The following is a 24,486-nucleotide window of genomic DNA, read 5'->3' on the forward strand; positions in this document are numbered from 1 at the left end:
TCTTCTTTTTTTCTTTATATCAAGTGGAATTGGACAAACGTGCCCCCACGTCCCCGAGCATCGTGAGGCCTGAGCACCCCGTTGGTGCAGACTGACTGACCTCCCAGTCCAAACCTGCAGCCCCTTTTCATCTGGACCGAGCATCATTGACTAACATTGGGCCCGACACTGTATTACACCACTGCATCTGGCTGCCCTAGTGCCACTGGAGGTGACCTGCTGGTGCTGCCTTGGACCTTGCCCTGTATGTAATGTGTGTTGACTTTTGAAACCTAAAAGTATTTCTATCTCGAAATGTATTTACCTGATCGTATTGATTCTGGTGCCTAAATATATATATAAAGATGTGTTATTTCTAAAAAAAATTACTGTGGATCTCCTTATTGAGATGTTTGCCATTCCTTGACTGTGTGTGCATTTGCAAATGTCGAACACTCCTCTCTATAAGCCCAACGCTGCTCGACCACTCTACCCCCCTCCTCCCTAAAAGAGCACCATGGGATAGATAGAGCAAACTCTTTTCCACTCATAAGGGAATACTTGACTCTTTGCACAGTATACCTGTTTTTGGTATACTATATAAAAAGCCAGCTTCCTACACCAATAACCACCAATATAGCTATCATGCTTTCATATGCATTTGCATATAATCGGAGAGAGCATTCTAGGAACTTTAGAAATGGCTTCAAATTGTTATATTTTGCATGCATGGTTTTATACTGGAAGCACTTTCAATAGTGCAAGCTCACTGCATTTCTTTGAGCTCTAGCCCTAAAAGTGAAGTTTTTGCATTAATCATAACTATATTTGAACAACTTGTACATACATACCATATGTGGCAGGCAGTCCTTTTCCACCGATCCATAGTGTGACAAAGAAATTGACAGATAAAGGGTTTGTGTTTGAAGGGGATTGGAGATTTGACCTACTTGTCTAGTGGACAGAATAAACATGTACTTGACCATGAACACTATGTTCTAGTTGCCCAGGTTGATTCAAACTTCTTAAGGAGCACATACTTTTTTGTACATCATTTCCATTTGCCATCCACACTCACACAAAGTTGTTGTTTCTGGGGTTTTCTGACTGTGCCATTTCTGTGCAATGTTGTTATGCACATCCACTAACCCCATCATAGCCAGTATCTAAGAATGTCTGGCAGCTCATTTTATCACCCCCTGAGCCTCCACCCACACACACATTTACCCCAAATCTTTACCATGAGTGAGGCATGACAGGTCTGAGCATCATATATAGAATATCTTTCATACACATCCAAAAAGGATTTTGTACGTTTGTGAAATCAGACCCCTCAAAATGCATTCAAGAAAGATGCAAGCTTATTACAGCGAGAGGTCTAATATCTCATTGCCCAGATTAGGTTGATTACATCTGCACTGAATTATAATAAGGGTCCGTTGAGATGAGACTTATTAATTGGCTGTAGTTTTTAGCTACTCCTAGTATCCCCAGTTTAGAGACATTGATTTTTGTATACACCCAGTGGTATTTGTCTCAGTCCATGTTGGATTCTAAGTGCCTAGTGGTGGTGAGCATGTGCTCTCCCACCACCTCCTTAGTCTCTTTGAGTGCTTATTTTAACACCCAGGACCTGTCTCTGCTAGGCAGTGTCAATTGCTTACCTTCTTTTGTGCTTGGTATAGGAAGTAGCTCGTTGAGTAGGACTAGTTTAGTCACTCCTTCCGAAAACTAGAGCAAGCACGCCACATGTACATGAGATGCTTGGCCAGGTTAATTTCCTGCTGCTTTTCCACATAGTCTAATAAAGAGCTGCTACAGGTCTGCCCTCCCAAACAGAATTTGCCAGCCTTGGATACCATGCTTATCTCTGAGTGAACATATGCTGGATAACATGCTAAGTAAATTCTTCATTTTCGTATGGAGAAGTCTGAATTTGTCACTGAAAATGTTTCCTGCTGTTGCCAGTTGCAAAAGAATGGAAGCAACTGTTAACTTAATCTCCTGTTTCCACCCTTATAGTTTTGTTACGCTGTGTAATGAACATAAATTTCTTCTGTGGGTCTAAAAATTTGTGAAATATTCAGAGATTCTGGCTGTAGCTTTTAGGTCTTCATACAAACCATTAGACATGGTCCCCCAGAACTAGAAACACTATGCCAGATATGGCCTCCAGAACTGGATAAAAATAGCTAGATTTAGCTTCCAGACCTGGACAGGGAAAGTAGGAAATGAAACTCAATATGATATAAAAAGGCTCTACAGCTGGAAACAGTACACAAAATGTGGCATCCAGGAGCTGAACAGCTACGTAGATGGCTTCTGAGCTGAGCGCAATTCTCCACAAATGTCTCCTGAAAATGAACATGCCGCTTACAGATGAAGACACTCCAGTTAAGTGAATGTTACAAGAACACAGGTAATAAATCCCTCTAGACACATGTTCACCAACACCAAACCTTGAATCCCACAATTAAATGATTAATACAATTATAACTGTAACTGAATTCCCAAATATATAATTTGGTGATATATATTCCCATTTTTGATGAATACATGTAGACAACCCAGGGTGGTCGACATTGCTACAAGACCATATTAATGACACAATATGTGGTATACAAGTGCCACTAAGAAAATAAATCCAGATAGTCACATTGGACCTTCCTTTCTCTTGAGTGTCCGTGAATAAGAATAGTAACAATCAAATAGTTTTAACTGCAGTGCACATAGATCCTGGGAACTCAAAATAGACTAGGCCAATGGCCTCCTATGCCTTAACCGCCTCCAATTCTCAAGCTGGGTCGGAATAGAAGGGGTGGCAGAAGCATGATCGTCTCTAGACTCTTGACATTATTGGTACCTGTGGGAAGTTGACGAGCTGATGCCTTCAAGGCTCCTGTTGTTGTTGTTGTTGTTGTTGTGTGCTAGTTGTCCTGGTGTTTGGAAGAAATATTGAAAACTGCCACACATTTTTTTTCCAAATGAGCACTGGGATCTTAGTTCAAGTTTAACTTTTCACATCTTTTTCAAATTTATTTTTGAATTGCTTAAATATGAAGATAATCCACTTCCCTAGGATTTGTCTCATTGGGATGAAATGATCTAAACTTGAGAGCTATGTTTGAGCCTGCTTTTAAGAGATTCACCTAAAACCCTAAGCTCTTTATTTTGCTTAATTTAATTTTTTTATTAACCAAACCTTTCTTACAAAGACTGAAAGTTTACACCTATTGATCCCAGCCTTTTGCTGGGACAGTGAAACAAATTCACAGAGATAAAGTGATGTTTGCTGTCAAGCTGGCCTAAATGTACTATAACTGGCATTGATTTGCCTCGAATTTTCAAGTTTCCATTTGGCCTATTTAAGTCCCCTAATCACAAGCATCATGTGTAATCGTCTGGATTCCTACTTTCAGTTCCCAGGTGGTTGGTGTTAATCAGTTGGATCGCTGGCTGCTCAAGGGGCCTGGTCTAATTGAAGTGAATGTGTTGAGTGTAGTATGTGAGGCATCCTTCGATCGTGGGGCAGGATAGTTATTGATTTTTAATAAGCATAACTTTCCAGTTGCGATTATGTTTATGCAGTTAAAAGGAATACTAAATGAAGCATAAGCAAGATACGCAGAGGTTGTAAACAGCACTCTTAATAAATTGTTCCTTTGTTAAGAACAGACATGACCATTTTTGAACAATTTGCACTTGACTAATAGTGAATTACCTGTATTAAAAGCCTATGGTGATGTGTACTTGGTGCATCAAATAAATGATTTAAACTGACGTCTTTAGCAAATGTCTTGTTCTTTCCAGGAGCAGCAGCACTATTATAATCTGTATGTGAGGACGATGGGTCGATGCAAGTCCCTACAACAGAGTCAATCTGAGGAGGTGCAGCTTAGTGCAGATCTACGAAAGGCCTCCATCATCTTGGTAAGATTCTGAAACATGCATGATCTCCTTACCCCAACCACTGCTCTTGTGCTACCATTCCCCAGACTCTGCTTATTCTTCCCTGCATCCACACATCTCTCATCCATTGGATTAGTGACTTAGTAGATACACTACTCTTTCATCCACATAGTCAACCTTGATGTGGTTTTCTCAAACGTTTTATTGCACCAAGCTTTTATTTTGTCTTTCAATACTGACAGCTGAGCGGCATGATGTACTAAAGCATGTTACACAGTTCGCAGAGTCCTCTTAAGTTCTGATTCACTTTCAGGTCTCTCTTGAAATTAAGACAGGCAGACCAAAAAATATCAAAGGTTTACCCTCTGCAGTATGCCCTGCCTCCGTAAGGGCTAGGCACCTCTTGCAGGTCTAGGTCATGCAAGGCCAGCGTATGACTGGGTGCACCCTAGCTGTTTGAATAGAAGGAACATTGTTTTGTCTGCTTTCCACTGCATCAGTGCTTTTGCTTAATATAGTTTCATTGTAAACCATCACCACCGAGACTGGGGGGGGGGAGGGAAGGGATTTAGGGGGGGAGAGTTGGGTTGAGGTTAGGTTCTTGTTTGAAGACCTTCCTCAGGGATTTTTGATACTCCATTTTAGCATCTTCGCCTTTGAAGAGGGGGTGTGATATGACCTTATGGCTGTCTGAAACTGAGACCCATATAGCGGACTGTTGTGGAACCACTGGCCCTGCGCGCCCTACTGTACTCATGATGTCACTGTGATTCTTTGGTTTTGATGCTCAATAAAAAGAATTTTGACAAAAAGACCAAAAAAACAAAGAAAATCAAAGCAAAAAAGATCAAAGATCTGTGGCAAAATGTGTTTTACCCTCTCCCAAGTGACCACATACTGAACCCAATTCAAAACTTTTTATTTTATGGGAATTGAACACAGCACAGTAGGAGCTTTGCTCTTGTTGTAACTTCATTTGAAAGCGCCTAGATATCCTTGCGGGTCAAGGTGTGCTTTACAAATACACAACTTAATAAAGGTAGTACTATCACGCTCAAGTGAGTAATTCAAGAATTTTTCTCCTTCACCCCCCCCCCCCCCCCCCCCCCCCCATCTCAAGATTTGTGGAACTAATTCTAATAAGTTCATCTCCATCGGTAGCTGTGCTCACAGCAATTCATAAATGTTAATCAACATTTACTTGTATCCATTCCATCTTGCTCCCACTGCTAACATGGTGCTAACGTTAGTGCCTGGAGCAGCATTGCAGTTCATTCAAGTGAGCAAATATAGGCTTTAAGCACTTGGGTTTTCATAAATCTAGATGAAATCCATTTACATGAATTGATTCACATTTAAATAGTGATTTGTGCTCTTTGTGACGTGCACAGTTGGAGCCCACAAGGCAATGAGTTGGAATAATGGATTGACCCCACACAATACAAAGACTTCTAAAATGTGGGTCATTAAGATGCATGCTTGTTCTGATTAACATGTGGCTAACAGGGCGTTTCTTTTGTTGGCTGCCTAGTTGCCAACTGGTTGGTTGTTTGGCAATGAGCTGTTAATCTCAGTGATCATGTGCCCACGTCTGTGAAACTGTCGCAATTCACAGCCACCAAAATCTTGTGGACTAATTCTGCAGGAATTCTGCGCTCTTTCCCAGAACATGGTTTATGCAAATTGGTGCACAGACTAAGTGGAACATATCACCTCTATTCTAATGAAAAAGCTTAAAGCAATTGCCCCATCAGATATATTCTTGAAGTGATTATTAGCAGAAGCACACCTCTCGTATGTGTGCATTTGCTCTGTGAATGTAGTATTGTATCAGCAAATCCTCTTGTCAGATGTTGGGTGATACAATTTAAGAAACTATACATTTGTTTTATTTTTTGCAGCAGTCCCAGCGTGATGAATTGGATTCTGTCCTTGCGTGTGCAGAAAGTTTTTATTTGAACGGCCAGAAGGATCTGGAAGCCTTAAGCCAGCAGGTGAGAAAGCTTTTGAGCAAATTTATCATACAAGCTAATAAATGAAGGTGTGCACTTGATAGTTCCTGTTGGAGCAGATGGTTTGTCCAGCCACCCATGTTGGCACAGGAGACTATGGCAGGGCCTCTTAGACCACTTTACCAGTTAACTGCATCTTATGGAAGCCCCGTGCAGCTGCATAGCTAAGCCACCTTGATCATCTGATACTTGAAAATCTTTTGGCTGCATAGATGTGGTAGCTGAGATCTTGTGGTATCCACAGACACCAGGTTCCGCGTAAGTAAACATCTTCTGTTAATGCTCTTTATTATAGATGCTATTTCTTCCCTGCATATTTTATATATGAAATATCCTGGCTAACTGCCAAGTAAAAGGTTTGTTACTCATGCTGGCCTTGATTTTTACTAATCACTTCAGGCATGAGCCTTTTGCGATACACCTTTACTAAAACATGTCAAAGTTTGGTATTAAAAAAAAATGAATGCATAAAAACATTTTGCAGGTGCTTTAAAAAAATTACTATATAAAAGGTGCCAGAGTATATGTGGGTTTTCTATTTTGTGACTGTGAGCACATGGTAAAATTTTGTGTCTGCTTAGATAAGGCTATAATATTGTACCTGTGTTTTGTTCTGTCTGTTAGACACTTTCAATTTTAATTCCTGTTTTTTGTCCCTCATGGTCATTTTGAGTAGACACAGCAATGTTAATGACCACTCATAGGTGTCTGCAGGAGTGTAGTATACCTTTGGCTGTACTGTTGGCTCCTTAAGTTTGCATCAACGAAAGGGTTGTTGCTTGCTCTGCAAAGTACTAGGGTACTGCTTCATAACACCCCAACCAAAAGACTTTAACTTTTACTTTATTGATAGGGCAATGGATACTTCTTACGTAATCCACACACTGGGTTAATCAAGCAGGTTTCTATCATCCTTTTAAGGTTTTTGCATCCTTCATTCAGCTAGTATCTCAGGTGAGACTGAGAATGAGCTTGATGAACTGGTCTGGGAACTCGGTGATCACAACCTCAAGGACGAGGGACAGATTTTCTACTAATGTAGCAGAATGTTTTAGAAGATTTAGTCTTGCCGATGATGGATGACAACCTAATCTGGTTTGTGTATCTTTCTTCTTGGTAGGGGAAAGTAGTCCCGCATCTCACTCTTTTCATTCCTTCACATTCTGCTTCTTTAAACCTGAATAACCTGCATATAATTCAGTGGCTGAGGTTTATTAGAGAAGATCATTTTGATGTGTTTGTAATGGTTTAAACCAGAAGAAAGAGCACCAACCAGCTGTGTAAGACTAATGTCGCTGTTTTATAGATTGTGACACTGAAAAAAACTTAATCGACTTGAAGCTTCTTTGACGTATTGACCTTTATTTTACAATTTTCCAAGGAAGGTGTAGAGCGTATTTGATTGCACTTTCATCTTTTTGAGGAAAGGTTATAAAACCTGTATTTTCTGTGACACCATTTTGCTTTAAAGAATTAGTGAACAAGTCAACTTAGTGCTGGCTTTGTCTTCAGTCACTTGTTGGGCTAGGAAACTGGAAGTACAAGGGTTTTGGGGGGATGTCACCATTATATACCATGTGTTGTGGCATCTGCTTGGCATCATGCAACACCTGCTGGTACATAGTGTAGTAACATAATGGAACAACTATCTGCAGAGGGAATACAGAATCATTTAGACCAGATATGAATTTGGATGCATTGTTTTTAACAGAAACTTGGATCAGAGCAGAGTCCGCAGTAGAAATAGGACTTGCCTGCCATGCGGGGTTTAAAATTCTGCATAATCCAAGAACAGAGGGCAGAGGAGGAGGGGTTGGAGTGATATATAGAGAGGAGCTGAATTTTGCCCCCCTAAAAGTTGATGAGGTAGACGGGTGAATTTATGTGATTCTCGCTGCAGGAACCCAAAGACAGCCAATTTACGGTTTGGTTTGTTACAGACCCCCAGGGAGTGCCACTCAGTTTCAATCTTTTTTAGACACTATTACTAATCTCTCCTTAGCACACTCCAGAATGATTATCCTGGGTGATTTTAATCTGTGGGAGAATGCTACCCTGGGCAATCATCTGAGAGACCTGAATCACTCCTGTGCTAATTTTAGCCTCCAACAACTAGTCAAATCCCCGACCCATCGGGAAGGACACACTCTTGTCCTGCTATTTGCTAATGCTATGGATACAGAGGCATTGAATATTATACCTCAAAATTGGACAGACCATTACTTAGTTCACTTTCGAATCGCAATACGTGGCCTGAGGGACCATTTCAAAACTCCTGTGGTCTATCGGGTACGTAGGGAATGGGCAAAATTAGGCAGGTTGGTTGCCCTATTAACACCACCAACTGATAATCTCTTCTGCGCCACTGCCATGGTAGAGGTGAATTACAATATTTATCAGGAATATATCGTGGATGCTTTGGATCAAGTAATTCCTATAAAAAAAAATCAGAATTTGAAATACAATATCAGCACCATGGTATAATGATGAATTGAAACATCTACGTCTGCTATGCAAAAAGGCTGAAAGAAAATGGAGGAAGAGATATTTAGAGGGGGATAAGCTAGAGTTGAGGACGGCACAGATTAAGTACACGCTACGGATCCTAGAATATAAAGCAAATTTTTATGCCAATTCTATCCTACATGCTTCTAACGGGACTAAGGAACTCTTCAAGATAGTCTGGGATATCTCGGCTCCAACTTGTCTGAGTAATAAAGTGGTGGCCTCCCAGGAATTATTCGATAAGATTGCTTTGCACTTTCTGGATAAAGTGGGGAAGATTGTCAGCTCATTTGCGGAGAACAATACTGCCGCCCAGATTTATGACATACAGGAGACAGAAGGGGCTCCGGGTCTTCTGTGTACCCTGGATAGCTTCCAGGCTCGTACTGACCCTGTTTTTTAACATCGTGGTGCAAAGTATATCTTCAGGATCCCCACTTGACCCTCTGCGGCAGAAATGTGGAAGACTTATGGCCAAACGACTTTTTCCTGGCTTCGCCAGATATGCAATCAGTCCCTGGAAGAAGGCACCGTCCCAGTGGGATGGAAGCAGGCGGTGGTAACACCCCTGATTAAAAAGCCCACCTTGGACCCAACAAATCCGGCTAATTTTTCGACCAATCTCTCTGCTTCCCTTTCCAATTAAAATCTTGGAAAAGATTGTAAGCAGATCCTTATCCGGTTTTCTGGAGGAACATCATTTGCTGGATAAGGATCAGTTTGGGTTTCGGCCTGGGCATGGGACTGAGTCAGCTCTGCCCACTATGATGGACAATTTACGAAGGCGGGCCGACACCGGGAATGGCACGGTTCTAGTGCTTCTCGATATGTCGGCCGCGTTCGACACAGTGAGCCACTCAATCCTTCTGGAGAGACTGGAGAGAATATGAGTGAAGGGACGGGCCTTGCAATGGTTGCGGTCGTACTTGACAAGGAGACAACAGACAGTAACCTTGGCACCATTTCATCCTGTAAATCACCTATTGCCTATGGGGTCCCACAGGGCTCTGCCATCAGTCCTATTCTTTTTCATATTTATCTGCAGCCGCTCTTCCCCATTATTAAATCGTTTGGGGTTGACTTGGTCAAATACGCGGATGACATGCAGCTGGCATTCTCTTTGGAAGGAAAACAGGCAGTTTCCATGGATCGTTTCCAAGAGTGCATGCGTCAGACCGCAGACTGGCTGCAGAGGAACTCTCTGCAGTTTAATGGAGGGAAGACTGAGGTGCTATACTGCTCACCAGTGAGGTTGTCCTCGTATACTCTGATGGAGTTCAGGCTCACCCCCGAGGAGGATCCGCTGACTCCGGCCAGCACGGTACGGAATCTGGGGGTCCTAATAGATAAGAACCTCCAGATGGAGTCACAGGCAATCAAGACAGTCAGCGGGTGCTTCGGTCTGTTACGTTTGCTTCGCCGGATACATCCGATCCTACCAACGGATCTGCGCTCCTTGGTAGTAAGCAGCACAGTGATGAGCAGACTGGATTATTGCAACTCCTTGTATTTAGGGGCTCCTCAGTACATCTTCCAGGGGTTGCAAAGAGTCCAGTATGCCACAGCTAAACTGGTGCTGAATCTGTGGCGTAACTCGTCCTCTGCTTATGCCCTGAGAGAGCTCCTTTGGTTACCAATCAAGGAAAGGGTTCTTTTTAAATCACTCTGCTAAGTGTACAGAGCATCACACAAGATGGGCCCAATCCCATTACAGGAAATGTTTTCCTGGTATCTTCTGCAGAGATAGCTCAGTTCCTCTGGTGCCAGTCTACTGGCAACTACGAGATTTAAACGTTCCAGGTTGTGGGGGAGGGCCTTTAGTGTGGTCGGGGCTCAGCTGTGGAATGAGCTGCCACAAAGGATCAGACAGATTGATTCTTTATGTGAATTCAGAAAGAGCCTAAAACCCTGGCTCTTTCCGAAAGTCTGATCTGTACGTTCTATCTCTCTGCTCGTCATCATGTTGATCATGTGTTGTTCTATCTGAGCGCCAGGATACCCGTTGGGTGGTAGTAGCACTATACAAGCACAGATACAATACAATACAATACACAATACAACACAACATTACTTATGACACCTTGTGAGAATCAGGGTTTCTGTTGCAGTAAGCCCTCTCACTTTTTGCCAGACTACAGATGCACTTTTGACTTGATGTGCCCTAGGTCCCTGACAATCAGGTTTCCAGGGCCTGTGTTCTTTCCCCAAAACTAACCAAACCCAATTGATATCTCTGGCCACAGGCCAGCCCCTGGTAAATGGTACCACAGGTACCCAGGGCACTGTGACAAGGGAAGACCTCTAAAGGCTGCAGCACTTATTGTGTCACCCTTAGAGGCCCTGTACCGTTTATATATATTTCTCACTCTCTCACACACACACACACTCTCTCACCCACACACACACACACACACACACACACACACACTCACCAACACACACAGTCCTTTTGCAGGCTGCTTGTCTTGGTGCAGAACAAAGTGAAGAGTCAACATTTGGCGGGAGAACCGGCGAGGAAGAGAAGTGTGCCCACCTCTGCCAACTCCACCCCTCAGGCGGGGAGGCGAAGTGAAGCACAACTCCCAGTCCCCGCCATCTTGCAGATGGGGGGACGCAGCCAACCAGGGAAAGGCATTTGCCCCCTCCCACTGGAGGGTGGCAAAATAGGGGGTGTACCCATCCCAGGGAAGGGGCCCATTGGTCTCAGCCTTCAACCTACCTGTAAAGCCGCTAAATCTAGTATTTAGGGACACCCCTGAACCTTGCTACCTCAGACAAGAACCTGAAAGAAGAAAATGAGAAGGACCGAATAGCCGTGCTGAAGCTAACAAGAGGAGGAAGCCCACTGACTTGGCCCCACCTCGAACCTGCTCCCGCGAAATTCCTGTGTGTCCTGCAGCAAGCAACCTCGAGAAACCCGGAGGACCTGCCTGCCATCAATCCCAGGGCCTGAGTTCGAGTGACACAATACCTAGAGGAGGTCTCCCTGCTGAGATCCGGTGACCCCTGACCTGCCTCAAGCCTCCAGCCGACACCTGCAGCCTCAAAACGGAAGGTCTCCACCACTGCAACCAGGAGCTGGTAAGAAGATCCGACAGGCACCCCTGCACCCGACGCCTCACGGCCTAGGGTGGCCCTACTGACGGTGCCTAACCAACCTCCCAACTAACCTCTCCAAGTGATGGTCTCACCCAGAAGACCTTCGTCCCTGAGCCTGCAGTGCTTTTGCAAACCGGAGACTCCCCATTGAAAGCTACCGGGCTTCCGACGCCAAAACAGCTCTGTGCACCCGGCCGCCCGAGTGCCGATGAGGGTGCAACTTTTGTGCTGGCCTAAACCCCTATTTGCCTTTAGCTTAAGTCCAGGAGCTTTGCTCCCATAACCCAATGGCCTGCTCATCAGCAGCCACCAACCGGAGGCCCCTATCCCCCTTTGGATAACATTGGGCCTCGGCACTCTACACCTGGCCGCCCTAGTGCCGCTGAGGGTGTAACAAGAGTGCATTCTTGACCCTGGGGGACCCTTGAGTCTAACCCCAGAACACCAACTCCCACAACAAAGTATTTACCTTTAAAACGATAACACCATTTTCCTCCATAGGATAACATTGACTGTTTTTCTATGAAAGGTTTTTAAGTTTGGAGTTGGAAAACCTAAAGAAATTCTTGAAAATTGTACTAACAAAAACGATTTTACTGAGCTGTTTACAGGAAATGTCCCAGTGTAGTATCCAGGTATACTACACTGTGAAAAGTAATCCCAAATGTAACTTACCTGTAATTTTACTAAAATTCCTATACAAAGTTTATGTACTGTATTTACAAAGCATTGCATTTCTTAACAATACTGTAAGGGAAAATAAAGTGCATATAGAATTCCAATCCAAACTATTACAACTGTATATTTACTAGAAAGTATTTATCACTTAGATGTGCCAGGCTTGCTTGGTTCTAGGAAATAAAATAACTAAAACAATATTTTTATACAAAAACAATTGTTCTGAAGTTGTCTTTGAGTGTGTGAATTCATTTTCTGACTGAGTGTGTACACCAAATGCATAACACTGTCCTCTGGTACTGCCTTACTCCTCGACCACACTACCACAAATCGAGAGTAAGGTGCTATTTAACGTACCCTCTGCCTACCTTTGGAATTCCACTCAACTCTGTGCACACTATACCTCACTTTGGTATAGTATATACAGAGCCAGCTTCCTACACACCTGATGTTTACTTCTTGTGTCTTTCCATCTCAGGTGTGCCAGATGCGGGCACTCTTTGCAGACCACATGACTGTGTTAAAGAAGATGGAATCCAAGAACCGGGAAAGCCTGGAGCAGCGTGATGAGATGAGGTCACGGATGGAAAAGGCACTTCAGGCTCAGGAAGCGGTAATATTTGTGCTAAAGCAGTAGTTGACTTGTGGCTAGAGAAAATAGGTGTACACAGTGGCGTTTTGAACCAATCTTAGAATCATTGGGAATTTCAGATTATATGCAAAATTTTGTTGCTTAATTTAGATTTTTCCAAGAGTTGTCAAATAGTTATCATCAGTATGATTTTGTAGGGGTGATTTAAATGGAAGGGTTAGCAAAGGGCTGTGGTAGGAGTAGGTGCTATTATTCCAATTTAATTGTTGAATCTGTGTCTGAACTTCTGCCTGATTACAATTTGGATTGGCCTTAAACAATTTAAAAAATGTATATTTTTATGCTGTTGATTGCAATTGCTCAAGCAATTGAAACTGTTTTTTTTTTAAATACTGAGGGGGTTGGCGGGGGTTTAAAGCATTTAGATTGTATGGGGATGCTCTGCCTCATTTTGAAATATTTTTTCCCACTGTAAGCTCAGAATAATTTGGATAGAGGCACCATTTTATCCTCTGCACAAACAGTTGATGGACAGAATGCAGAACAATGTCATACATTCACCCCAGTACAGAGATCTGGGCCTAAATCCATCGTTTTTTTGCACTCCACACCACCCCAGTTCAGACATGGCCATATGCAAATCAGCCTTGACCCTGTGCCTCATGGGAACAGTCCAGCCTGAACTGCCAAGCCATGTCTTTCCTGGACCGGAATCAAGCATCCTAGGACCGGTTTCTGGCTATCGGCCGTCTTCAGCCAGGATAGCTTGACTCCAGTGGTGTGGAGAGCTTGGGACTCACGTCTGAGCATACCCATCCCACTCGGGGTGACAAATGCAAAAACAACAGTTGATGGACACCTAAGGTTGCCATTTGGGCACTCCATTTTCATCAGGCGCGCTCTAGTGTTTGTGGCAAGGTTAGGGCGGTCATTCAGCTTTTGAGGGGGTGCATTACAAGCAGGCTGTGCTGCAGACGAACAGTGGATGCACTGCTGGTGAACCAAAGGCAAGCCCGTCCGCGTATAGCGCCAGCCATTCCGTCCAACTGGGAAGTGATGGGTCTGTTGTGTGAAGCAAGGAAGCTTTGCTCCATCTTAGAGTTGAGCAGAAATACAGTTTTAGTTTCCTGTCTTCTTCGGTGCCCTTAGATACATCGGTTGACCCTACTACATCTCTTAATAACAACCGGCCAGACATGGGGACTGTGATGGAGGGTGTGTCAAACAAGGCCTGTCTCATAAATGCCTGATGCCCTGTCAAACATATGTTTGAAATATGGTTGCTACTATCAGACCATGAATTGGACATGTTTGTAATAGAACTTAATTCTGATGCCATCTCTGCTCTTGCAGTCCCTTACACTTTATTCCATCTTGCACCAAGATTGTGAGAATAGAGTAGGGGGGGGGGGGCATAGCAGTGATTTTTCTCTACATTCTCGGCGACTGTGAGCAGGATTGGGCTAATAAACTTGATGGAAGGACTCCTCTTCTTTATTCAAATCTCTGAGAACTTCTCCTTCTTGGGTGTCCTGGTTTATGGGCCCCCGAGAAAACTGGGTAACTTCATGGATGATGTCATCAGCAGTGCCTCATTAAAATATGCTAATCTCACAGTCTTGGCGAACTTTAACTTGCTTATAGATGACATCAGTGACGCAGCAGGTCAGGCTTTAAGTACCATGAAGGATTTTAATCTACCCCTTAGATCAGTGGGCTCTACGCATATAGAGGGTCACCAATTGGACATCATCTTTTCCAACTGTGACTCTCTTAAAACTGCTCCGCATTTGCCATTGATCTGGTCAGGAGCCTAGTAGCTGCCTTCCAGCAGGAGTAGATTAAACAAGGTCCTTGGATAAAGTCAAAGAAATCACTTTCAAACAGGCTTTTGACTATCATGTGACACTGACCGGGTCTAACGAGGAAGCTCTGGATACACTGAACAACAATATTAGGGTGGCATTGGATAAGTTTGAGCGCTTTTAAAATGTCTTCAGGGAAACGGGCTAAACCATCTGCTGCATGGTTCCAACGAAGAGCTAAGGGAGTGCAAGAACAATTGTAAAAGGCTGAAATGTATCCCGAGGACTAATTGCAATGCTGTTGATAAAGTGGCGGTAAGTTCATTCCGAAGCTATTCAGGAAAAACATTCCAGTCCTTACGGGCTAGTCATTTTTCTCTTTAAATATCCAAAGCTTCTAATGAGCCCAGAGAGATCTTTAAAATAGTTGAAACATTTTTGGCATCTACAAACAATCCGCAACATGCCCCTCCTTCTCAAAGGTTTATTGACTCTCTGGCAGATTTATTTACTGATGCGATCCAGAACATTTATAGCCAATTTAAGCCAGCCTCTGAGGCAAAGAAGCCGTATAAATATTGCTTGTCCCCTCTCTTTCACCCCTCTTACTGTGGACGAAAGAGCTCAGTTCTAGGCCAGATGCAGCTCAAGATTGCCTTTGGATTCATGTCCTGCCTGGTTTTTAAACACCTTGGGGCTGGTGATTAGCTTGATGGTTACAGAAATATTAAACCGTTATTTGGCTTTAGCCTTGGTGCCTGCCAGATAATAGAAGGCTCAGGTACACTGCTAAAGAAAGTTAGGAAGATGAGTCAAACCATTCCAACTAAAAGCCCATTTCCTGCTTCCAACATTTTGAAAAATTATGTAAAAACGGGTGTCTAAACAGCCGTTGGCCCATTTGGAGGAGAAGCATGTATTACGCACAGTCTGGTTTCAGGCCAGACTTCGGGACGGAGGTTGCTCTTCCGGAAGTCACAGATTCTTCAGGACCAACTTTGACCAGGGCAATAAAGCACTGAGGGTACTGTTAGCTCTTTTAGCTGCCTTTGAAAATGTGTCTCACCAGATTCTTTTAGATTGTCTGACGGTCATATGAGTGAGAGGTCAAGCATAGCATTGACTAAGGTCCTTTTTGACTGAAAGGCTATTGCTGGAATGTGAATTTATCTTGAAAAAACAAGGCGAGGCGTTTGGCATAACAGGAAGAGTTGGTTTAACTGAATGCTGTGGCCAAGAAACAGTCACAGAAACGGGTCTGAGGACTGTCTACACATACATTTGTTCTAAGTGCCATTATATACAGTCTTTGGAGCACTATAAAACAAATGTATCTTATTTTAGCAAAAGGAGTGTGGGCCTAGTCATGGAGCTGTAAATCAAGCCAACTGATAGCGAATGCAGGTGGGTCTCGACCTTGCATGGACACAATGAGTCAAGTGTCCAGATGACCAGCATGAGGATCGCGTGATCACTGCGTTTACTGTGTGTGCGCTGTGTTCTGATTGGCTGAGTGTTACTAACTTCATGTGGCATCTAACTTTATGGTGTTTTAGGAATGCGTGCACCCCTCCAGCCATATGTACTTTTGTTGGGGATAATCTCCTGGGACAATTGTAGTGTTGCTGCCTATCTGTGGGATTAATCTGGGTTGTTCCTGTTAGTTTGTTTGTCTGGCTGGTACGTGCCACCCCACCTGTGACCTGTCAATCAGTAGCCACAGGCCTAGGTCGCAGGGCCTGCCTGACCATGTATTTCTTACTCTGGCTTGATGGAGAAGTCATCTCTGGAGATTTCAACAACACTGTTTTGGTCTTGGTTTTGAACATACACACATCGTTGCATATATCAACATTAATATTAACAAGGCATCGGGCTGTCTACCTGACATCTTTCCTCTCCTCCAAGCGGCAGTTCTAGTTCAGTGTCCCGTTAGGCTCAGCCCTGAGTCCATCACTGTTCAGAAGCTATATGGCCCCATTAGCAGGAGTAGTTGAAAAATGGTGCTTTAAGGTTGTCTACTACGTGGATTACACCCAGCTGATGCTTTCCTGCAAACAGATAAAAGGCTTGGTCACCCAAAAATTCCATGGCTGCCTCAATAGAGTAGCATACTGGATGAAGAAGAGTTGCCTCAAACTTAATGTGGAGGAATCTGAGATGCTCCTCTTCGGGACTCCATCCCCTGGACTTACAAAACTGGTGACCTTCAGAACTTAGTAACCCTCCGGCATAAACCAAGGAACCTGGTAGTTAAGTTTGATCAAGATCTGTTCTTTGAACCACATATTCAGGAAGTTGTAGGCACATGCTTTGGCATGATGAAATCATTAACTCCCGAAGGACTCCATGGAGACCTTTGTACACAATTTGGTTACCTCCAGGTTGGATTATTTCAATGCTCTTTACCAGTGGGCTCCAACCAGACTGTTCAACAGATTGCAGAGTATTCAGAATGCTGCTGTGAGGCTAATTATCAATCTGTCACGCAGACACTCGCAGAACCAGACATTGAGAAATTTACACTGGCTCTCGGTCGAGAAGAGAATTCTTCATATGTCCCAGCTTATTACCTTCAGGGCTTTGCCTACTAAGAGACCGGCTTACCTTTATGCCCGTTTTAAGCTATACACCCCTACATGGGCACTGTGCCCCAACACTTTAGGTATTTTGCAAACTCTCCAAGATTATTAGTGCAGGAAGGGAGGTCACTCCTTTTCCTTCCTGGCATCAAGGCTTGGAACAGCTTAACAACTTCCTTAAGACAAGCTCCTACTGTAGACATATTTAAGAAAAAGATAAAAGCACATCTTTCAATCAAACCTTACTTATAAAGTGTGGTAAATCACCAGTCAGGGTATCCAGGTGCTGGGAGTCCTTTCCTGAATTCGTGCAGGATGAATGGGGTTCGAAGGTGAAGGGGTAGGCCCTTCCAGGCTTTGCCCATGAGGTAGGAGAAGGAACGTCCTCCACTGTTGGTTCAGATGCAAGGGAAAAGGAGGTGGCGCTCAGGTGTCTGGCCGGTTGATGGAAGTTAAGGCTGTGTTTTATGTATGCAGGTCCTTGGTTGTGCAGAGCTTTGTAGATCGGGATCAGCATATTGAAGTGACTTCTCTTCTGAATGGGGAGCCATTGTAGCTGGCTTAGGTGGGGGGTGTTGTGGGTTCGCTTGGACAGAGCAAGGATGAGTTTGTTTGCTGAATTTTGTATTGTCTGTAGTCTCTTTAGGAGCGAAAGGTGATTCTCACGTTTTTTTTCTTATAAAAAAAATGTTATTTATTGATTTTCAAAAAGAAGTACAGTACAGTTCAAAGTTTATTTGTCATTTTCTGAAAAACGATGCAGTACAATAATACATGACAAGAAAAGAGCTCCATAACAAGACACCGGGCAGAGTGTCAGATCACTTCTAAAGATAGCCATATTCAATCAATCAATCAATCAATCATGACACTTGTATAGCGCACTACTCACCCGGAAGGGTCTCAAGGCGCTTGGGGGAAGGGGTCCGCTACTGCTCGAACAGCCAGGTCTTGAGTTGTCTCCTGAAGGCGAGGTGGTCCTGGGTCAGCCGAAGGTGGATGGGGAGGGAGTTCCATGTCTTGGCTGCCAGGTAGAAGGATCTGCCTCCCACGGTGGCTCTTCGGATGCGTGGTACGGCGGCGAGGGCGAGGCTAGTAGACCGTAGCTGGCGGGTGGGCGTGTAGAAGGTCAGGCGGTCGTTGAGGTACTTGGGGCCCAGGTCGTGGAGAGACTTGTGTGCGTGGGTGAGGAGCCTGAACGTGATCCTCTTGTTGACAGGGAGCCAGTGCAGGTCCCTCAGGTGGCCGGAGATGTGGCTGCATCGGGGGCTGTCCAGGATGAGTCGGGCAGAGGCGTTCTGGATGCGTTGGGAGTCTTTTCTGTAGCTTGGCTGTGGTTCCGGCGTAGAGGGTGTTTCCGTAGTCCAGTCGGCTGGTGACGAGGGCCTGGGTGACCGTCTTCCTGGTTTCAGTCGGGATCCATCGGAAGATCTTGCGAAGCATGTGAAGGGTGTGAAAGCATGATGAGGAGACGGTGTTGACTTGTCTGGTCATCGAGAGGGAGGAGTCCAGGATGAAGCCCAGGTTGCCTGCGTGGTCTGTTGGCTTGGGAGCGGTGCCCAGGGCTGGGGGCCACCATGAGTCGTCCCAGGCGGAAAAAGATGGTCCCAGGATGAGGACTTCCGTCTTGTCTGAGTTCAGTTTCAGGCGGCTGTTCTTCATCCACTCGGCGACGTCTTTCATCCCTTCGTGTAGGCTGGTTCTGGCGGTGTCGGGGTCTCTGGTGAGGGAGAGGATCAGCTGGGTGTCGTCGGTGTAGGAGATGATGTTGAGGTTGTGTTGGCGTGCGATGGCAGCAAGAGGTCTCATGTAGACGTTGAAGAGGGTGGGGCTGAGTGATGATCCTTGCGGGACGCCGCAGATGACTTCGGTGGCCTCGAATCGAAACGGGGGGAGGCGGACTCTCTGTGTTCTTCCGGCGAGGAACGAGATGATACACTCCAGTGCCTTCTCTTGGATGCCGATGTTGCTGAGGCGTTGGTCTAGGGTGCGGTGGCAGACAGTGTCGAACGCTGCAGAAAGGTCCAGGAGGATGAGTGCCGCTGTTTCCCTGTTGTCGAGCAGGGCTCGGATGTCGTCGATGGCTGCGATGAGGGCGGTCTCGGTGCTGTGGTTGGCTCTGAAACCGGACTGCGAGGGATCGAGGGATCCGTTCGTCTCGAGGAAGGCGGCAAGCTGTCTGTTGACGATCTTCTCGATGACTTTGGCAGGAAAAGGGAGGAGCGAGATGGGGCGGAAGTTTTTGAGGTCGGTGGGGTCCGCTGTTGGTTTCTTCAGTAGGGCGCTGAGCTCGGCATGCTTCCAGCTCTCCGGGAAGGTGGCGATGTTGAAGGAGGTGTTGATGACGTCCCGGAGTTGGGGTGCGATGGTGGAGTCGGCCTTGTTGAAGACGTGGTGGGGGCAGGGGTCGGTTGGACATCCGGAGTGGATGGTGTACATCGTGCGGGCTGTGTCTTCGGTGGTCACCGTGGTCCAGGTGCGGAGGGTGGCGGTGGGGTGCGTTGGTTCGACGGTTGGGTGCGTGGATGGTGCGCCAAAACTGTTGTGGATGTCGGCAATCTTGGGGTGGAAGAACGAGGCGAGAGACTCGCAGAGATCTTGTGAAGGAGTGATGTCGTTCTTGCCGATGCTGGGGTTGGAGAACTCCTTGACGATGCTGAAGGGTTCCTTGCTGTCATGGGCGTTGTTGTCCAGTCGTTCCTTCAGTGATTTCTTCTTAGTGGTGCGGAAGAGCTGGTGGTGCTTGCGGGTGGCGTGTTTGAGGGCAGTCCCATTGTCAGTGGTCTAGTCGAGGAGCCAGGCTTTCTCGAGGGTGCGGCAGGTCTTCTTGGAGTCCTTGAGTTCGTCGGTGAACCAGGGGGCCTTCTTGCTTCTGGGTCTGCTGGGAGGGTTCTTCAGTGGTGCGAGGTCGTCGGCGCAGGCGGTCAGACACTGCGTGAAGTTGCGGGCTGCTTCGTTGGGGTACGTTGTGCTGGCAGGTGGGTTCTGGCTGAGGGAGGTGGTGAGCTGGTCGGCGGTGATCTTGCTCCAGCTCCTGTGAGGAACCTGTTGCGGGTGGTGGTGGGTTGTGGTTTTTCTGAAACTGAAGTGTACTCAGCTGTGGTCGGTCCAGTGGAGTCCGGTGGAGTGGCTGAAGGTGATGTGCTTGCTGGATGAGAAGACTGGATCAAGCGTGTGGCCGGCGTAGTGGGTGGGGGTGTTGACCAGTTGCTTGAGTCCAAGGTTGGCGAGGTTGTCCAGCAGGGCGGCGGTGTTGCGGTCCTTGTTGTTCTCCAGGTGGAAGTTGAGGTCCCCTAGGAGGATATAGTCGGCGAAGGGGAGGGCGTGTGGGCTGATGAAGTCCGTGATGTCTTCGCTGAATTGTGTGCGTGGTCCCGGGGGTCTGTAGATGAGTGCCTCAGAGGGTCGTCTTTGGGTCGGTGTGAATCTGGAAGTGGAGGTGCTTGGCGGCGGCGAAGGTGTCGTTGGAGTCGGTCGTGATGCGGATGGTGTTCTTGTGGACGATGCCTCCTCCGGTCTGGTTGACGCGGTCCCTCCTGATGATCTTGTACCCGTCCGGGATGGCGATGGCGATGTTGGGGGCTGAGGAGACGTTCATCCAGGTTTCCGTGAGGAAGGCGATGTCTGGTGATGTTGTGTCGAGGAGGTTCCAGAGTCCACGGCGTGTCTGTGGACGGAGCGGGTGTTGAGCAGGATGCACTTGAGGTTGCTGCTGGTGCTTGGCTTGGCGGGCGCGGTGCAGGTTCAGAGGCAGGTGAACTTGCAGGTTCTGCAGGTGAAGGGTCCGTGAATGCGTTTCGGGGCGGCTCGGCAGCAGGTGGGGTTCCGGCCGGCATCGAGTGCGTTGAGGGCAGCGGCGTTGTAGGTCTGTCGGGTCGTCTTGCATCGGTGGGTGCCAGGGGTCCTGGCACTGGGCGCGGTCGGGCTTGCCTTTGGCGCACAATCGGCGCGCCCGCTGCGCGTGAACGTTGCGCGTGCGTGTGGGCGGCATAAGCAAGGAGCCGGGAGGGAGGAGCAGCTGGGTGGCGGGAGCGGGGCGGCGAATGGGCAGGAGGGGGCGGGGCCGCCGGGAGTCAGCGGCGGGAAAATTAGCGGTTCTGCGGCGGCTGGGGTGTTCCAGGCAGCAGCGGCGGCAAAATGGCAGTTCTGGGGCGTTCCAGGCAGCAGCGGCGGCAAAATAGCGGTTCTGCGGCGGCTGAGGCGTTCCAGGCAGCAGCGAGGTAGGAGCAGCAAGCAGCAGAAGAGCGAGGCAGGAGTCGGCAGGAGCAGCGGTGAGTGGGGGCGACCTCGCCTGAAAGGGTGGCGAAAGACAGCAGGCAGTCCTTACAAACATTAATGTGGCAGCGCTGTGCTCCCGGGTGAACCACTCCACCGGGCTGGACGGCATGCCTGGCTGAAGCTCCAGATTCAAAGGTGCAACAGTGACCGAACAGGGGACAGGTGTAAGTCAAGCAGCAACCAGCACCAGCGGCCACCGCGGGCCAAGGGCCGGCGGGGAGCGCGGGGAGATAGCAGTGGGGGGAAGGTACAGGCAGCGCATGGATAGGGCGGGAGCAGAAGAGGTCAGGCATCGGCCACCTCCGCTGCTGCCGCGGATCCAGGGCCGGCGGGGAGCGCAGGAGAGACAGCACCTCTTGAGGAGGAATGGGAAAGAAGATAGGCGACCAGGGGACCCCAAATGTCCACAGGCCACCATCTAGCAGGCATCGGGTCCCAGAATTCAGAGAGGAGCGTTTGACAACAGGATGCATCTGCAAGCCAGTCCGCAACAACAGGGGCTGGACGGCGGCCCCAGCACATCGCGACCCTGCGTCTCGCCAGCAGCAGGAGCATAGCGATTAGCCGTCGAGAAGCGTCTGGGCACGGTTTAACAAATCCGAGAAGACAAAGGAGGGGGTCCGGGTTCACGTGGCGCCGGTGATTTCAGATACAGTAGAACAGACCTCCATCCAAAACCCCCGCACCCTCGGGCAAAGCCAGAACAGATGAGCGAAGTCTGCGGCTGGTGCCGAGCATCGCCTGCAGGAGTCCCCCCGCGCACCCGTGATACAAGTACCCTCCCGGGCGTCCGGGCGGAGATGGTGCCAAACATCAAAGAGCGAATTGTCAGCCAGAATAGAGGACAAAAGCAGTGCCGGCCCGCGGACTAGACCGGGAAGTAACCGACCGGTCCAGGTCCAGCGCAGTGGAGAGGGTAACATTAAAATCCCCACCCCAAATAACGGCAGCAGGACCGCAGGAGGAAATCAGATGCCAGACGTGGTGGAAAAAGTCAGGGTTGTCAGAGTTCGGGCCATACACCGCAGCAATAGTGACCGGCTGTGCTAGCAGGAGGCCATGCAAGATCACGTATCTACCCTCAGGGTCAATGCAGGCATTGGAAGTCTGCCAAGGGAGGCCACGGCGCAGCAAAATGGACACTCCCCTGCCATAGGAGGAATAGGTAGAGGAGTGGGTTTCCCCCCAATAGCGCGCCTGGAGCCTGGAAACCGAGCTGGGAAGTAGATGGGTTTCCTGCAATAAACAAATATCCACGCAGTGGCGCTGCAAATGAGCATGGGTTAGGCCTTGAGATAATCATTCAGGCCACGGACATTCCATATCCAACACGTGAGATTAGCCATCAGAAAAATCAAAGAGGGAGGCATTGCACGAGTGGCGCAGCAGGGGGATGAGCCATGTCCCACATCCGGCCACAACGGGGTGGTCTAGCGACCCAATGGGAGAAGTACGAAACGGAGCAGCTCGATGGAGAGCAATCCAGCCCCAGGGAATTGGAGCCGCGCACCCAGGAAGCAGAAGATTAGGGCCACGCGGCCACCGCAGCAAGCAGGCGCCAGGACACACAGGGGAGCACCTCGCGCCAATAGCATGAGAATAGAGTTTCAAGCACAGCATAGGGTCAATAATGAAGCATACACAGCTATACAGGGGCAACATAAAGGCAACGAATCAAGGCAGCGAACACACTGGGAAAGCCACCTCTCCCCTCCACCCCCCGCAGCAATCCATTCATCGCAGAGCGAAGAGAGAAATAATCTCAAACATTTGAATTTAAAAGAATTTGTAGAGCGCACATCTACCAAGCGGTTTCTTGGCGCTGGGGGATGCTAAAAACCAGGGGCAGGAGTGCAGAGGACTAAGATGGGAAAGCTTGCAGGAAAAGGAACGTTTTAAGGGCCCTGCGAAACTCCATATAAGAGGCAGCAGATCTGATAACAGACGTGAGTGCGTTCCAGAAGGTGGGGGTGAGGACAGAAAATGTCATGCCTCCCGACCTGCTTTTCTTGAAGCGGGGTACAGAGAGAAGCTTGGTAGAGGAGCATAACTCTCTGCTGGGACAGTAGGCCTTAATAGCGTAAGAAATGAAAGCGGGGGCAGTCCCCGCCCGAGCCTGAAAAGTCGTGCAGCCCAGCTTAAAGAGAGCCCGTTCTTTAACGGGTAACCAATGTAGTGATTTGAGTAGGGGAGTAGTGTGATGGGATTTGGGTAGCCCATAAGTCAGGCAGGCAGCCTGATTTTGCACTAGCTGGAGGCGTCGAAGGGCATAGGCGGGAACACCGTTGTACACGATATTCCCGCAGTCTAACCGCGATAAGACCATCGCCATTAGAATCAATTTTAAAGCAGGGAAAGAAAACAAGCTATCGAATCTAAAATGCATGAATATAATCAAAACAAGCATTAATGCAGATAAGAACATTATAAAGCAGAGCTACATATTTCAGAAAATGTGTCATTACGAGCAAAGGCTCAGAATAATTTCAAAATCTAAAAGGAACATCACTTTGAACTTGTTAGTCAACCCCAGGCAAGAATAAAAAAAAAATAACGGAGGAAGACTAATGCATGCATTTTCATTGTAACGTTGAGTAAAATAGAACAAAGGCAAAAGGTCAAAGTGCAAAAAAATGATCCCTTTCATACATAGTGGTGTGTCGTGTGCACGTGAATACCGCAGTTTTTTTTCCTTATGCAAGTGAATTAACAGGCAAGCTTCTGTGTTCTGCGACACAGCGGGCAGGGAAGGGGGCGTAGCGGGGAGAGGTGCGCCACGGCAGGCAGGGGAGGAGAGTAGGAGGAGGAGGGGGGAGGAGAGTAGGAGGAGGGGGGAGGAGAGTAGGGGAGGCACGGCCTAGCGGCCGTGCAACCAAGAAGTGAGGGGGCGGAGCTGAGGGAGGCTGTGAGAGAGAGAGTGGGCAAGGCAGGCGGCTGGGGGCATGTGCACGCGCTTTTAAGCTCAATGCGCATGCGAATTGAGCTTAAATTTCACGGGCACTGCAAGGAATCGCCACGATTCCTTGCAAGTTGGTTAAAGAGTGTTT

At 47.3% G+C, this 24,486-nt stretch overlaps 1 protein-coding gene across 1 annotated transcript in view; it reads left to right on the forward strand.

The window, feature by feature from the left end:
* Nucleotides 1–24,486, forward strand: part of SPAG5 (sperm associated antigen 5) — a 643,746-nt gene that overhangs the window by 46,963 nt on the left and 572,297 nt on the right. The window contains exons 6-8 of the mRNA XM_086955159.1: nucleotides 3,790–3,909; nucleotides 5,790–5,882; nucleotides 12,661–12,795. Coding sequence (XP_086811285.1) covers nucleotides 3,790–3,909; nucleotides 5,790–5,882; nucleotides 12,661–12,795 — 348 coding nt within the window. The remainder of the gene's footprint in view (nucleotides 1–3,789; nucleotides 3,910–5,789; nucleotides 5,883–12,660; nucleotides 12,796–24,486) is intronic.

This window comes from Lissotriton vulgaris, chromosome 2_1, assembly GCF_964263255.1.
Source record: "Lissotriton vulgaris chromosome 2_1, aLisVul1.2, whole genome shotgun sequence".
NCBI lineage: Eukaryota > Metazoa > Chordata > Amphibia > Caudata > Salamandridae > Lissotriton > Lissotriton vulgaris.